The following is a 13,841-nucleotide window of genomic DNA, read 5'->3' as shown; positions in this document are numbered from 1 at the left end:
CTCCTGTCTTGCGTCTTTCTTCTTAGGGACAACATTGTGTTGGGCTTCCTCAGCCCTGATGAGGCTTGGGAAAATGTTCACTGGTGTGAAAGGATGGGGGCTCCGCCCTCCCTGGCAGTGGAGCTGCGTTATGGGGTGTCCAAGCTCTTGGGAGCTGGGAGGTAGAGAGCAGAAGGGTGTCTGTCTACAACAGGAGACCAGAAAATTTGTCTTTTAGAGGGGAAGCTGGTGGACTGGGGAATTGATCAACTTTTGGTACGTGACATTGGTGAGGCCGCATCTTGAATACTGTGTTTGGTTTTGGGCCCCCCACTCCAAGAAAGACATTGAGGTGCTGGAGTGCATTCAAAGAAGTGCAACCAAACTGGGGAAGGGTCTGGAGCACAGGTCTTTACAAGAGCATCTGAGGGAACTGGGGGATTTTTAGCCTGGAGAAAAGGAGTCTCAGAGAAGACCTTCTCACTCTTTACAACTACCTGAAAGAAGGTTGTACCAAGGTGGGTGTCAGTCTCTTCTCCCAGATAACAAGTGATAGGACGAGGAAATGGCCTCAAGTTGCACCAAGTTGCAAGTTGGATATTAGGAAAAATGTCTTCACCAAAAGGGTTGTCAAGCATTGGAACAGGTTGCCCAGGGAAGTGGTTGAATGGCCCTCCCAGGAGCTATTTAAAAGATGTGTAGATGTGGTGCTTAGGGCCATGTTTTAGTGTTCAGCTTGGCAGTGTTAGCCTTATGGTTGTACTTGATGATCTTAAGGGTCTTTTCCAACATGAAGCCTTCTATGGCTGGATCCAGCAGTGCCAGAGCAAGCTACACAATGTGCTGAGGGAGGCTTGTGGGTGTGCACAAAGTTCTCCTGGTACATTTGCAACACATGCCACATCTCCAGCTATTGCTGCCCTCCTCACAGGAGTATGCTTGCCCGCTTGCCTTCTGGCAGGGGGGATTAAGTGGCCAAAAGAAGTCTCCTCACCACCTGGCACTGAAACTTGCATAGTCTTAGGCAGGACGTGGTCAGCAGGTCAGCCTACAGGTCATTCCAGCCCATCATAAAACCACCTTTGGCTTTGGCCTCCTCCAAATCACAGGGGTTGCATGCCCAAGGGTTTTTCTTTCTGTGACCCAGGCCAAGCTAGCTGGGGCAGAATGCTTGGAAAGCGACTGGCATGGCTGGCTGCCTCTTATAAATCTACTGTCTTCCTTCTGTCCTTACAAAAACATAAACAGAATGAAGACCAGGAAAAGCCTTACTTGGGAAATGAGAATGCAGCAATCTTGTGTCTTTCACAGGGGGAAAACATTTCACTAAACAAACACTTGGAACATTATTCCACACTATTGTTCTGGAGTGATTTCTGGAATGAATATGCCTGCTACTTGATTCAAAAGGTAGAGAAAGAACAGTTGTTTACTGGGAAACTGGGGCGATTTTCATTAAACACTAAACCAGTTTGAACCTGACACCCACAGCACAGTAGCACTAGTTTTGTCATGGACAATTTATTTTCTGTCACAGCATGTTAAAGCTGGTGTTTTGCTCAGCACCCTGCCCTCCATGATGATGCAGCAACAAGTTATTGATTCAGTACTGCAAAACTCTGTAACACACATAGGAAATGGCAGTAATGCAATCATTACCTCACCATGTTTAGGTTAAGGGCTGCAACACACAATACAAAGTGCCACAAGTTAAATCCCCTGCCATTAACGAAGCACCCCCAGGAGACACAAAGTGCTTTCATCCTACTTTTGTAGCATTTGTGCTTTAAACATGTGGGAGAAGAACCAGCTACAGAAAACTTCCCTTTCTTCAACGCTTCCTCCAACCCTTAGTCTCCCCTTATTCTGGCCCTAAACCTGATCTATTCTCCTGGTATGTACATTTCAACCTATTTCAACCACCACTCCATAAGGCTCCTTTGTGTTTGCTCTGTGACTTCCCGCTGTATTTCTGGTTTGGTGCTTGTGTCTCACTCTCCAGATAGGTTAGCTGTGGCCAGGAAATTACTTATGCATCCTTAGCTGATGGAGCAAAGGAACAAGAAAGGGAGAGGTGACACCAATACCTAACACCTACAGAGTCAGAAGAAGGGATATCTCCCCATCTCCACCTCACAGTTGTTTTTCCTCCCATAAGCTTTCTTGATCTGTGCCACTCCCCTCTTTTTCCCCATTTCTGTCTTCTAGCTCCTGCTCAGTACCTTCAGAGGCCTCAGCTGAAGAGATTTTTCTCTTACTCCCAGCAGCAAATGTCTGGCATTGTTTCTCGTGGCCAGTGCTAAGTGACACAGGGCCCTGCCAAACTAAAAAGAAAAAAAGGAAATCTTAGCAGATTATCACATCTCAGTCTCCTATTTAAACAAGTAGTTCATAATCGATTACTGGTACTTCCCACCCATTCACCCTCTTCTTAGAACTGTGAAATAATTTAGATTGCAAGGGGCCTTTGGAGGTCTGCAAAGCTCCACAGACATTACAGGAGTGTGTGGTCCACAGTATCTCCAGACTCACCATCGCCCTACTATGATTCATTGTGATTTCAGTTTTTAAAGTCCTGTCCCTTACCACAGGAAGATCTGTATAGGCAGAAGGATCAGTGGCTTGGACACTACTCTGGACTTAATCTTACATCCCTGCTCCACTACAGACCACATGAAGGAACCTGAGCCAGGAATTCATGGAGGCTGATCATGAACTACTGAAACTCCCAGCAGATGGCTACGGAACTGATCTGACACCCCAGCAGATAACAGACCTGCAGAAGAGCTCTTGAAATGTTACAAAAAGCAGTGAACTCTTCTCTGGGTCCCCCCAAGGAAAAGATCTCTAACCTGCTTTTATGCTCTGGAAGAGTCCTGCTGAATATTTTGCCTCCTAAACAAATTGCTGTGCCTGGTCTTTTTGTCCCCCAGTTCTCTACTGAAGGTGCTGAGCTAATAACATTTCTCTGCCATCACAAGAGAGCTGTGAGAACAGATGCACTGCATGACTGCAACGTCCCCTGCAGGCACAACAGATGAATTTGAGACAGCAATATCCAAACATATTCATCTAGATTGGACTCCTCTTTGCCAGGGGCAACTCAAATCAACTTCATTGTTATTCTTCAACCATTTCTATTCCTCACGTTACAGAGAAATGCACATAAAAGTAAGTGGAAAAAACTACAAAGATGCCTGGAACTAATGGAATGTAAACTGGAGTGTTCACTGGTATATTGAACCACCACGTAACTGTTTAAATACAGGTCATAATTAGAAATCAAAGCGGTCATTATCACACATGCATGGGGTTAATGGCATGAAAACACAGATAGCAAAGTAGATACAGGGCAACTCTGAAAGTGCCACAGAGATCCCATCTCCCATTTTCTAGTCCTGTGGGTCACAACTGGTCTCTAAAGGGAGAACAGTCTTTGAATGGGTTATGCATGTTCCACATGGCCAGTCTTGAGCCCATGTCACAAACACAACACAGTAAAGCCTCTCCCTGTATAGGATTCATTCTGGGTGTAAATCTAGTGCTTACTATTTTTCCAGATCCTCAGCAACCTCCTGTCAAAGTTCAGAATAAGGACAAAGACATTCATAAAAGATGAACACGACAAGAGAAGGATTAAAAATGAGGGGCTTCAGAAGAGGAAGGAACCTGGTAACAAAATGGTTCAAAGAGGTTTTCTCAGTGTAGACAGCATGATGCTCTGTGCATCTGCAAGCTTGGAAGTCTGTAAAGGAACAGGGTCATCACCCCAGAAAAAATCACCACGAGTGGAAATGTTTGAGAAGCAGTGAGTTAATAGTCAACAATGAATCCAGATACAGAGATTGAGCCTTGTTCTGGACAGATACTGAAGGCAGCACACTGGAAATCCAGCTGCAAAAACCACTTGCTCATTCAGGCTGGGTAGCCAGACATAGCCTGATGCTCCTCTGCCTATGTCCTCTCTGCTACTGAAAGCAGCAGGCACTCATCATGCAGCCCCACTGTGCCCTAGACATCATCTGTAACTCAGAAAGGGGATGAAGAGTAGGACAGAAAAGATAGGAAAGACAGCTGGACTAGGTCCCTTCCTACCTGAATTATCCTACGGTTCTGTGACAGCAGGGCTGGTTTAAAGGGCAGCAAACCCCAAGAGGGGACAAGAACACTGAGATGCACTTCCTGCACTCCCTCAAAGGCCTCCGGCAGCGCACAGGGGAAAAACCACGCCGTAGTAGCACACTGCCTCAGGCAAAGCAGGAACACCCCCGTGCTGCTGTGTGCTACGGGGGGAGTGGGGACCGGATCGGGGCCGTCCCCGGGGACACCCCGCCCCGCCAGGGCGGGACGAGCCGCCAGCCCCGCGCCGGGGCGTGTAAAAGCGGGGCGGCGGGGCCAGGGAGCAGCGAGCGACCAGCCGGGGCTGCGCTGCGGAGCAGGTGAGCGGGGCCGGCCGGCCGGGCGGCGGGGACCCCCTCCGGCACCGGGGACCCCCTCCGGCACCGGGGCAGAGCCTCACCTCACCTCGCTGTTCCGCAGGTTGCACCAGTTGCCGGGATCGCTGCCCAAACAAGCAAAACGTCGTCCGAAATGGCAGCCGAGGTGAGGGTGAACTTTGCTTCTCCGGAGGGGACGGCTCGGGGGGTGCTCCGGCAGATGCGAGCTCAGCTCACTTGAAGTCCAAGTCCTGGGCCGAGCAGCCTGGCGTTGCCTTCAGGTCCTTCCCTCTGCCTGGGAAAGCCTCGTAACCGATGCAGTTCATTTCTGATGTTTGTGTTTGGCAGGAGGTACTTCACAGCAGCTTGTGTAAACGCTTCTCTGTAACAAAAGCTGCATTTTCAGTTTCTGTGCCCAGTAGGCGAGGCTGGACTCATCATTGTAGCGAGTCACTTTTTTTCCCTTCCAAATAGCTACTGCAGCCCTGGTCTCCTCTGCTCTGGGTTACAGACCAGTGTCCATCGGCTGTCAGACTGTACTAGCTACTTCTCTAACCAGTCTCCTGGAGCTAGCTAGCGTTAATCTTTCAGTTTTGATTTCTTGATTGCAAATGTATGTGTTGCAATGTTTCTGCTGACCTACTTACTTGGATGGAAACCCATAATGCTGAAGTTATAACTAGATGCCTAGGATATACCTTGTTCGCTGTTCAAGCACTTAGGCTCTGGTACTAACCATTAATCCGTATGCCATGCTCCTGTGGGCACCAGATACACACAGAGGACCTCTAAGACTTTTCTTTTTCAATTCTGATTCCCACCTCTCTTCCCTCACCTTTCTGACAAAGCTGCCTTAAAGATATCAAAAACCACATGCCTACAGCCTTAGCTCTGTAGGCTCTCTCCTGCTGTCCTCTCAGGCACATTGTTTCAGCAGGGATCGGCACAGACGTGGAGACAGTCACTAGGGAAAGAGTTCCTGAAGTTACTCAACAGTGCTTTGTTTGACTGATAAAGCCCTGGCACAGATTAGTTTGCAGCTGTCCCGCCAGCTTCTTGCTGTCCATGGTAGCTATAGCGTACAGCATGAGAAGCGGCTTGACATGAGTGTTTATAAAATCAAGTAGATAATTATTACTAATCGGCTCTGAAATGGCAATTGTATTTAGGCCCTTCCTTTAAATGTCCTCCTGTTTCTTTTTTGTGCCTGCTAGCACTGAAGAGTTGTTTTGAAATCTGGGATAAGCTGTAAGGTCTCTACACAAGCAAAATTCCTATCCATCTCAGTGCAAGCTTGCCAGAGTTAGGACTTAAGGGAGTGTCCTACCTGGGCAAGCAAAAAGCTTGTGATCGAGTGACATATGAGGCCCTTACTAGTGACTCCATTCAGTTGCTGCATCACTGGTGAGAAAAGCTCAGAACCCCCCTGCTGTGGTGCATAGCTGGAACTGAGTACCTGTCTCTGGTCACCCAGGGAAGCAGGTAGATGACACATACAAGTGTGTGAGGTTACTACATGAAACTTGGTTTGGGTGGAAAAACAACTTTTGTTTCTCTTTTAAACCTTTTTGTTGATTTATTTTTCCTGAACATTCCTGATGCTGGAGGTTACCCACACCTCACTTCCTGCAGTCTGCACCCTAACCAGTTTTACACTAATATTTTATGCCAAAGTTTGCAAGCACATCATGGACTCCAGAGATGCTTCAGATGGTAACTTCTAACACTTCATACTTACAGGAGTGTTGTAGAGGATGTAGCTTATGCTGGCCCACAGCTCTTTGTCAATCAAAGAAAAATCTCTTTGTTAGCTCAACAGCACAAAAAGGACTTGGAGGATACTAGCCTTCACTATATTCCTTACTGACTGCTTTGCTTTTCCCTCCACTTTAAAAGGCTATAAAAGGGTTGTTGACCTACAACTGCCTCAGCATGCTGGTCTTGCATGATATGCCCTGATATATTAATTTCAAGGAATCCCTGCAGAGGATTCCTGAGACAGACTTCACCGCTCAAGGGCTAAATGCTAGTGACAGTGATGTGTTATCCACCTCTGCAACTACTTGCCAAAGGTCCTGAAGTCCAGGGCTTTTCTGGTTGGTGCTGCAACAATGAAAGGACATGGCTGAGCATGGCCTCTAAATTGGATAAGACAGATCGTTGGACATCACATAATGCATAGGACCTTAACTGAGGTTAGTAGGACTTTTTAATTTTGCTTCTTCTCTCTCTCAGGGGGATAAACTTTGGGGAGGAAGATTCAGTGGAAGCACAGATCCAGTCATGGAGATGCTCAATGCTTCCATTAGCTATGATCAGAGACTGTCTGAAGTTGATATCCAGGGGAGCATGGCTTATGCCAAAGCCTTGGAGAAGGCTGGGATCCTATCTAAAACTGAGCTGGAGAAGATCCTGAGTGGCCTGGAAAAGGTATTTATTTCCTTCACAAACTGTCACGTGTGCTGGAATGAATGGCTCCTTATCTGACAGCATCTGTAGTAGCCTCCCTCAGCGGCTGTGCTAAAAACCAGCTTTCAGTGTCCCCACATCCCACTCCTTAGAGCTAGGCATGTGCCCAGGTGCTTTCCTGGAAGGGAATGCTGTCCTAGATCATAGGCATGACAGGCCCACGTGTATTGCACTGTTGGAAACATTCTGGGCAGGGGATTGATACGCAAATCACATCCGGCTAAAGGTACCGAAGCCCAAGAGCAGACAAGCCCCAGTGAGAGCCTGGAGCCCTGATGAGCACATTGTCAATGCTTGTTATGGCAGTGCTGGTGCCTCGGTCAGCGTGCTCAGGGTGACCTGCCCATCCATCCTCTTCAGACTGAACATGCACCAGGAATCGTTTCAGCATGAATTAGAAATATTCTTTTTCTGCTGGCACTTGGGGTCCTTTAGAGTCTGGCTGCCCGAGTTAGTAGGAAGCAATGCATAGCATTGTATAGGGGTGAAGAGAAGTCAGCAGCTAAGCACTTTTTTAAAATATCCGTTGTTCTTGCTCACCCACCATGGACAATGGTGACTCCATACAATGCTTGTATAGGAAAACCTTGATGGACAATGCTAAAGCATTCACTGACATGTCAGCTCACTTTTTGGTTGCAATGCTTAAATCCTCCTATAGCCATAACATTGCAGGATCACCATGGGTAGAGAGATGAATCCCATCAAGTGCAGTATAGATTATCAGGACAGAGCCAAGCAGCCAGCCTTGGCCTGAAAGAACAGGAATGCCAGAGCTTGTGTGAGACTTAACATTTTAACTTCCATTGGGATGGCAGAAGTTGTATTTGCTGGGGACATTTACAGTTCTGCCCCCCCGCCCCCCCTGCCCCCCCCCAGCAGGGTAACTGTAGTGGCTGACCGGTGTTTCTGCTGATCTTTGTAGATCTCTGAGGAATGGTCGAAAGGAGTCTTTGTGGTGACCCAAACCGATGAGGATATCCACACTGCCAACGAACGCAGACTAAAGGTTTGGGCCCTCTAACCTCTTCTTCCCGTTCCTCTGCAGCTAGATTTGCCTGACATTAAGTGCATGTGCCTCTGCCCCACTGTGAAACGCCTCTGGACCTTGTGGCACCAAAACCCCAGGTGCACAATCAAGTGTCTCCAAGACCTCTTGAGTGGAAGAGGCACTGTACAAGCAGAACCCAAACTTGCCCTTCCCCAGAAGAGATCCCATGGCTACTCACAGCATCCTGCAGCTGAGTCCCTTCCAGGCAGGGAGCAGGTCTGCTTGTGTGGAGTCTCCTGCTTAGAATATAGACACCGATAGAAATCCTCCTCTTGTCCTCAGGAGCTGATCGGAGACATAGCTGGAAAGCTGCACACTGGAAGAAGCAGGAATGATCAGGTGGGTACACAATCGTTCTTTTGTCTCCTTTGTACTCCTCCCCCTCTCACTTCAGGAGACCTCAGATCAGAATGGGCTTTGGCTCTCTTCCTGGAGAGCAAGGTTTAGTGACAGTACCACATCACAGCGACCAAATGAGGAGAGGAAGATGCACCTTCCCATCACACAGCACAAGAAGGGGTTTACCTTGCAGTAAAAGTGGCCAGTCACTATGCATGTCACATTCTGCTTTGTCTAACTGTGGCCAACCACATACAGGTTGTGACTGACTTGAAGCTCTTCATGAAGAATTCCCTCTCTGTCATCTCCACTCACCTCCTGCAACTCATTAAGACCCTGGTGGAACGCGCTGCCATGTAAGTCCTTTTGCAAATCCACGGCCTTGGCCTTGCTGGGGCAGGAGACTTCTGGCCTTGCTCTTTCACTAGCAGCAATCAGGGCAGCAGCAGTCTCCTGTGGAGGAAGTACAGGCAGGCGGTGTGTGGTAGCACGGGGCTCCTCCACAGTCCACATCAGAGACCTGCCTCTTCCCCCAGTGCATTCTGGCAAAGGAGCTGAGGTTGGAGGTCTGCCCAACACTTCAGAAGGCACCAAATCCATCTGAAGGAGTGGGGAACTTGAGCGTGTTTCAAGTTGCTCTGTCTGAGGAAAGCTCTGCTAACTCCCTGTAGCTCTCCTCCTCCCAAACCACGCTCCCCAACGGTGGTGGAGTGGGGAATCCTTGCCTGCCACAGAGGGATTACTGTACCAGGAGACTTTCCAGGGAGGCCTAGGGCAGACACCCACACTGGAAGATCGCGAGGCCTAAACCCAGTGTGCTTAGGTGGAAAGGTGAAAGGGAGAGGAAGAGCAAGAGCAACTTCCAAACACCACAGGCCAAAGATATTCTCCTTGCGACCTTGCCAGGAAACCCGGGGGTGTTCCTGCTATTGCCCTCTGTCTTGGCAGCTGCTGCTCACCTCCTTCTCTCCTTTCACATGCAGAGAAATTGATGTTATCTTGCCTGGCTACACCCACCTGCAGAAAGCTCAGCCCATCAGATGGAGCCAGTTCTTGCTCAGGTAACCAACCTTTCACTCTTGGCTGGAGGAAGCCTTCTCCACCCTCGGGGCCCTGCTCAGCTGGAGCCTACAAGAGGGAGCATCATCTTCTGAGGGGGCAGCCGGGGGTGGTGGCAAACCAGAGGTGACCCTGCCAACTGGAACAGGCACTCCCAAGCACTGGGTGGGCAGCGGAGGCTGACGCCCTGTATGTTCCAACCTTTGGCCACAGTTATACCTTAGCTAATAGGTGGAGAATCTTGTATGGATACCAGCTGTTCCACTTCAAAGGGCCTTAGTGCCTAGGCTCCATTTCAAGCCTCTTCTTATTCAAGAGGCAATCCCAGGCTCCAGGCATGGCAGCACACTTCTGGGGAAGGAAAGTGACATTTTCTGACTTCATGTGCTTCATCTGTCATGTCCTTTCCTAGCCATGCTGTTGCTCTGACCCGTGATTCTGAGCGCCTGGGAGAGATGAAGAAGAGGATCAATGTCTTGCCTTTGGGAAGGTAAAGTCCACTGGTTTTGTAATTACTGGGCCTTTCTTTGCTCTGCAAAATCTTCAGAGCAGCCTTCCTGGCTTCGTAGAACTCAGTTTTGGTTGGGATATGCAGATTATATTGATTGACTTCAGTTTCTTTTTTCCCTGGCAGCGGTGCTCTGGCTGGCAACCCACTGGAAATTGATAGAGAACTTCTGCGTAGTGGTAAATGTCTCCCTATGACTGAGTGGCATAGGGCTACTTCTAATATCTGGGAGGGAGGGAAGCATTGATACATGGCTCCCAATGGCACCGGAACACACTGTCTGGAGCAAAAGCCTTTCTTTCGTCAGGCTTTTTACTGCAATGAGACAGGGCAATGCCTATGATGTCTGAGCAGGAAAAGCCACGTCAGCTGCTCACTGGCTGCCTGGGCTAATAACAAAGACCCCAGGCAGTGTAGCCCTTAAGTACATCTGTATTCCTTGGACTACTCAAGGGCTCACAGACACCTGCATTCTGGGGCAGCCTGATGCATTCAAGCTCCAGACACTCCAAGCCTGACCTCCTGTGTCCATCACCTTCCTTACAGAGCTGGACTTTGCTTCCATCAGCCTGAACAGCATGGACGCTGTTAGCGAGAGAGACTTTGTGGGTAAGCACAACTCAGTCATTTTGTCCCACTGGTATTTTAGAAGCAGGCTTGAGTCTGAGACCTTCCCAGTTAACCTCCATTAACAAGGGGACTGAAATCCCTCACTAGGAAGTAATTGTACAGAAAATCTGCTCGTGTTTAAACTTCAGTCAGAGATCTCTGTGTTGTCAAGCAAACAAGAAAATTTTTCACCTTCTCATTTCCTGCCTTCTCTGCAGTGGAATTCCTCTCTGTTGCCACCCTGCTGATGATCCACCTTAGCAAGATGGCTGAAGATCTCATCATTTACAGTACCAGCGAGTTTGGCTTTCTGACCCTCTCTGATGCTTATAGGTAAATCTCTTCTCTCTGGGCAGACAGCCCTTCCCTCAGCCTCTCCTCCTCAGCTATCCCAGTCCTAGGAGAATGAGACAGTGGCTGGGGTCTCCCAGCTGCAGAAGGCTGACACAGCATTGAAAGGTTGGCAGAAAAGCAGCTGTAGAGTGAACACTCCCTCAGTAATGATCACTTATTTCTGATTCTGGTAACTCAGTCAAGTCTGCATGCAGCAGACGCTCCTCCCCAGCAGCTGCTGGCAGAGGGAACTTCCTCCTCGGCTGGGAATGCCTGCCAAAGCCCTTCCTTGACTAGCCAGGCTTGCAATGCCAACAGACTCCTCATCTCTCAGGGTGGCACAGCCACAGCCCTCCCTCTCTGAGGTCACAGCAACACTTAAGCTGGCCTGCTGACACCATCTATGGAGCTGCCTGGGGGGAAGCCTCCTTTTTGCTTCCTCTTTGAGAGCTGGGACTGCGTGGTACCTCCAGACAAGACTGCAAAGCCAAAGGCTTTGCTATGGGAGACCTGAGAAACTCAGCACACCCCGTTCACTGCTTTCCTACGCTTTGCAGCCCTGTCCAGGAAAGGGGGACCTACACATGGCTTTTGGAGGGCTGGGCCAGCATGTTGCATGACCTGTGTCTGTAGGGACTGGGGTCCTGCTCACTGTTACACTCCACACACCTTTCTTTCAGCACTGGCAGCAGCCTGATGCCTCAGAAGAAGAATCCTGATAGCCTGGAACTGATCCGCAGCAAAGCTGGACGAGTGTTTGGACGGGTGAGCCCGCTAAAGAAAGAAGCGGGATGGGGAAACTGCTCACACCATGGCTGAAGACTGTTCCTTCTTCATGCCTCTGTGTAAAGCAACGTGCCCAGTCTCAGCTCTTCACCTCCGTGGGGGCAATGTTGTTCTTCTCCTGTAACGAAGTGCCTCTCCCGTTTCTCTCTGCAGTTGGCTGCTATTCTCATGGTCCTCAAAGGACTTCCAAGCACCTACAACAAGGATCTGCAGGTAAAACAGATGTCAGTTTTCACATCATGTCTCGCAGCAGACACAGCTCTGTTCTGCTCTTGAGCAGTCTTGCCACTACGTTTCCCTGCACAGACCCTGCTTGTGTGCAGGATGCTGAGAAAGGGGCTGAGGGGCAGCACGCTGCAGTTGACACCCCAGGCACAGCAGGAGCCCCTGGGATGACCAGCCTGCTCTGCTGGCTGGGCTGCTTGGGCTGTTGGGCTTTTGGGCTGCATCAGGTTGACTCACAGCAGTTTCCATCCCTGTGCTAATGTAGGAGGACAAGGAGGCTGTCTTTGATGTTGTGGACACCCTGAATGCTGTGCTCCAGGTTGCCACGGGAGTGATTTCTACCCTGCAGGTAAAGCTCCAGCCTCCCACTATTGAATAGGGTTGGGGCACACATTCTGTGAGTGGCACGGGTAAAAGAGCTCTGGACTGGTCCTAAGGTGAGGGCTCCTCACTGCCTCACCCACACTGCTTATTATGGTTCCCAATGTCAGCTAATGTGTCCCCAAGGTGGAACTGATGATAACGTCCCCCTTTGATCCTCCTTTCTGCAGATCAACAAGGAGAACATGGAGAAGGCACTGAGCCCTGACATGCTCGCTACTGACCTGGCGCTCTACTTGGTTCGTAAAGGAGTAAGTATCAGTGGGAGACTGGGAGCTGTGATTTCCTTGGATACGGAATACTGCTCAGCGAGGGCCTGAGATGAGGCCTTCTGTTCTGTCCCCAGGTGATGATCAGTCTGGGTCAACAAACCTGGATTCACATGGCATTACCCTAAGTGGAAACAAGCCAACCAAAAAAGAGAGCACATCCATTTTTTCCTTTGAAAAACACCCCAGTTGCCTGGCCACTGACTGCGGCCTCTGCTTCTCACTGCAGATGCCATTCAGACAAGCCCACGTTGCCTCTGGGAAGGCCGTCCACCTCGCCGAGTCTAAAGGCATGACCATCAATAATCTCACTCTGGATGACCTGAAGAGCATCAGGTTCGTATCACTGTTATTTTGCCATGACTTCCCTCAACAGGCAGGTATCAGCCTCCCTTTGCACAGGCCTCCTTGTGGTGCCCTTCCCCAAAATGCCCGGGCCAGACAGCACCCCAGAATCCTCCTGGCCTGAATGACAGTGCTGCTACTGCTGGGCCTGCAAGCACTGAAGGGGGATTGAACATCACTACCACTCAGCCCCAGCGGGGCATGGGCAGCAGCTATTGGGAGCGACTGGAAGGAACTCATGCCCTGACCTGGAGGCACCAGCCCTCCAGAAGTTTGGCTCCAAACTTCCTCAGGCTCCCCTTGGAGATGACCCTGTGCTCTGCCGCAGACAGCTCCTGGCAGGCACTAGAAGTGCAGAGGCAGGGTTGCAGGATGCCTTTCCCCTTGGAAAAAGGCTCCATCCCCACTCATGCACCCTCTCTGCAGGCAGCGAGCATGTAAAGCCAGGCAGCAGCACCCGAAGCTCCCCACTGACACCTCTTCTCTTTGCCTCCCCAGCCCCCTGTTTGGCAGCGACGTCGCCCAGGTCTTCAACGTAGTCAACAGTGTGGAGCAGTACACGGCCATGGGTGGTACCGCCAAGAGCAGCGTGACTGCCCAGATCGAGCAGCTGAGGGAGCTGCTGAAGAGGCTGAAGGAACAAGCTTAGAGTGTGGGGAGAGATCCCATGGATGCAGCATTGTGCCTATCACACTAATCTGGAGTTAATAAACACTGGGGTGTATGTAGTTTACTGAAACTCCTGTCTTGCATCTTTCTTCTTAGGGACAACATTGTGTTGGGCTTCCTCAGCCCTGATGAGGCTTGGGAAAATGTTCACTGGTGTGAAAGGATGGGGGCTCCGCCCTCCCTGGCAGTGGAGCTGTGTTATGGGGTGTCCAAGCTCTTGGGAGTTGGGAGGTAGAGAGCAGCAGGAATGTCAGCACATGTTTAGAGAGGCTTGTCTGTATCTACAAAGTGAGACACTTAGTACATCTGCTACACATGCCATATCTCCAGCTCTCACTGCCGTCCTCCTAGGATTATGTTTCCCTGCCTGCCTTTTGGCAAAC

General features: G+C 49.9%; 1 protein-coding gene across 1 annotated transcript; it reads left to right on the top strand.

Annotated features, from left to right (window-relative positions):
- The first annotated feature begins 4,298 nt into the window (after positions 1-4,298).
- Positions 4,299-13,528, top strand: LOC121097722 (argininosuccinate lyase-like). Its single transcript, XM_040614961.1, has 17 exons — positions 4,299-4,418; positions 4,519-4,581; positions 6,651-6,845; positions 7,810-7,893; positions 8,218-8,274; positions 8,533-8,630; positions 9,258-9,335; positions 9,746-9,823; positions 9,968-10,020; positions 10,388-10,450; positions 10,669-10,783; positions 11,464-11,548; positions 11,723-11,782; positions 12,060-12,143; positions 12,346-12,426; positions 12,674-12,780; positions 13,288-13,528. The coding sequence occupies exons 2-17, from the start codon at positions 4,570-4,572 to the stop codon at positions 13,436-13,438; spliced, it is 1,401 nt and encodes a 466-aa protein (XP_040470895.1). The 5' UTR covers positions 4,299-4,418; positions 4,519-4,569; the 3' UTR covers positions 13,439-13,528.
- Positions 13,529-13,841: the final 313 nt, after the last annotated feature.

This window comes from Falco naumanni, chromosome 1 (genome assembly GCF_017639655.2).
Source record: "Falco naumanni isolate bFalNau1 chromosome 1, bFalNau1.pat, whole genome shotgun sequence".
Taxonomy (NCBI): domain Eukaryota; kingdom Metazoa; phylum Chordata; class Aves; order Falconiformes; family Falconidae; genus Falco; species Falco naumanni.
Note: the sequence above shows the minus strand (reverse complement) of the source record. Positions and strands in the feature narration are given on the sequence as shown.

Bases quoted from the DNA above. Each gene is read 5' to 3' on its own strand.
- LOC121097722 (XM_040614961.1), top strand. The intron at 9,336-9,745 runs GTAACCAACCTT...GTCCTTTCCTAG, and splicing joins TGGAGCCAGTTCTTGCTCAG to CCATGCTGTTGCTCTGACCC. The intron at 10,021-10,387 runs GTAAATGTCTCC...CCTTCCTTACAG, and splicing joins TAGAGAACTTCTGCGTAGTG to AGCTGGACTTTGCTTCCATC.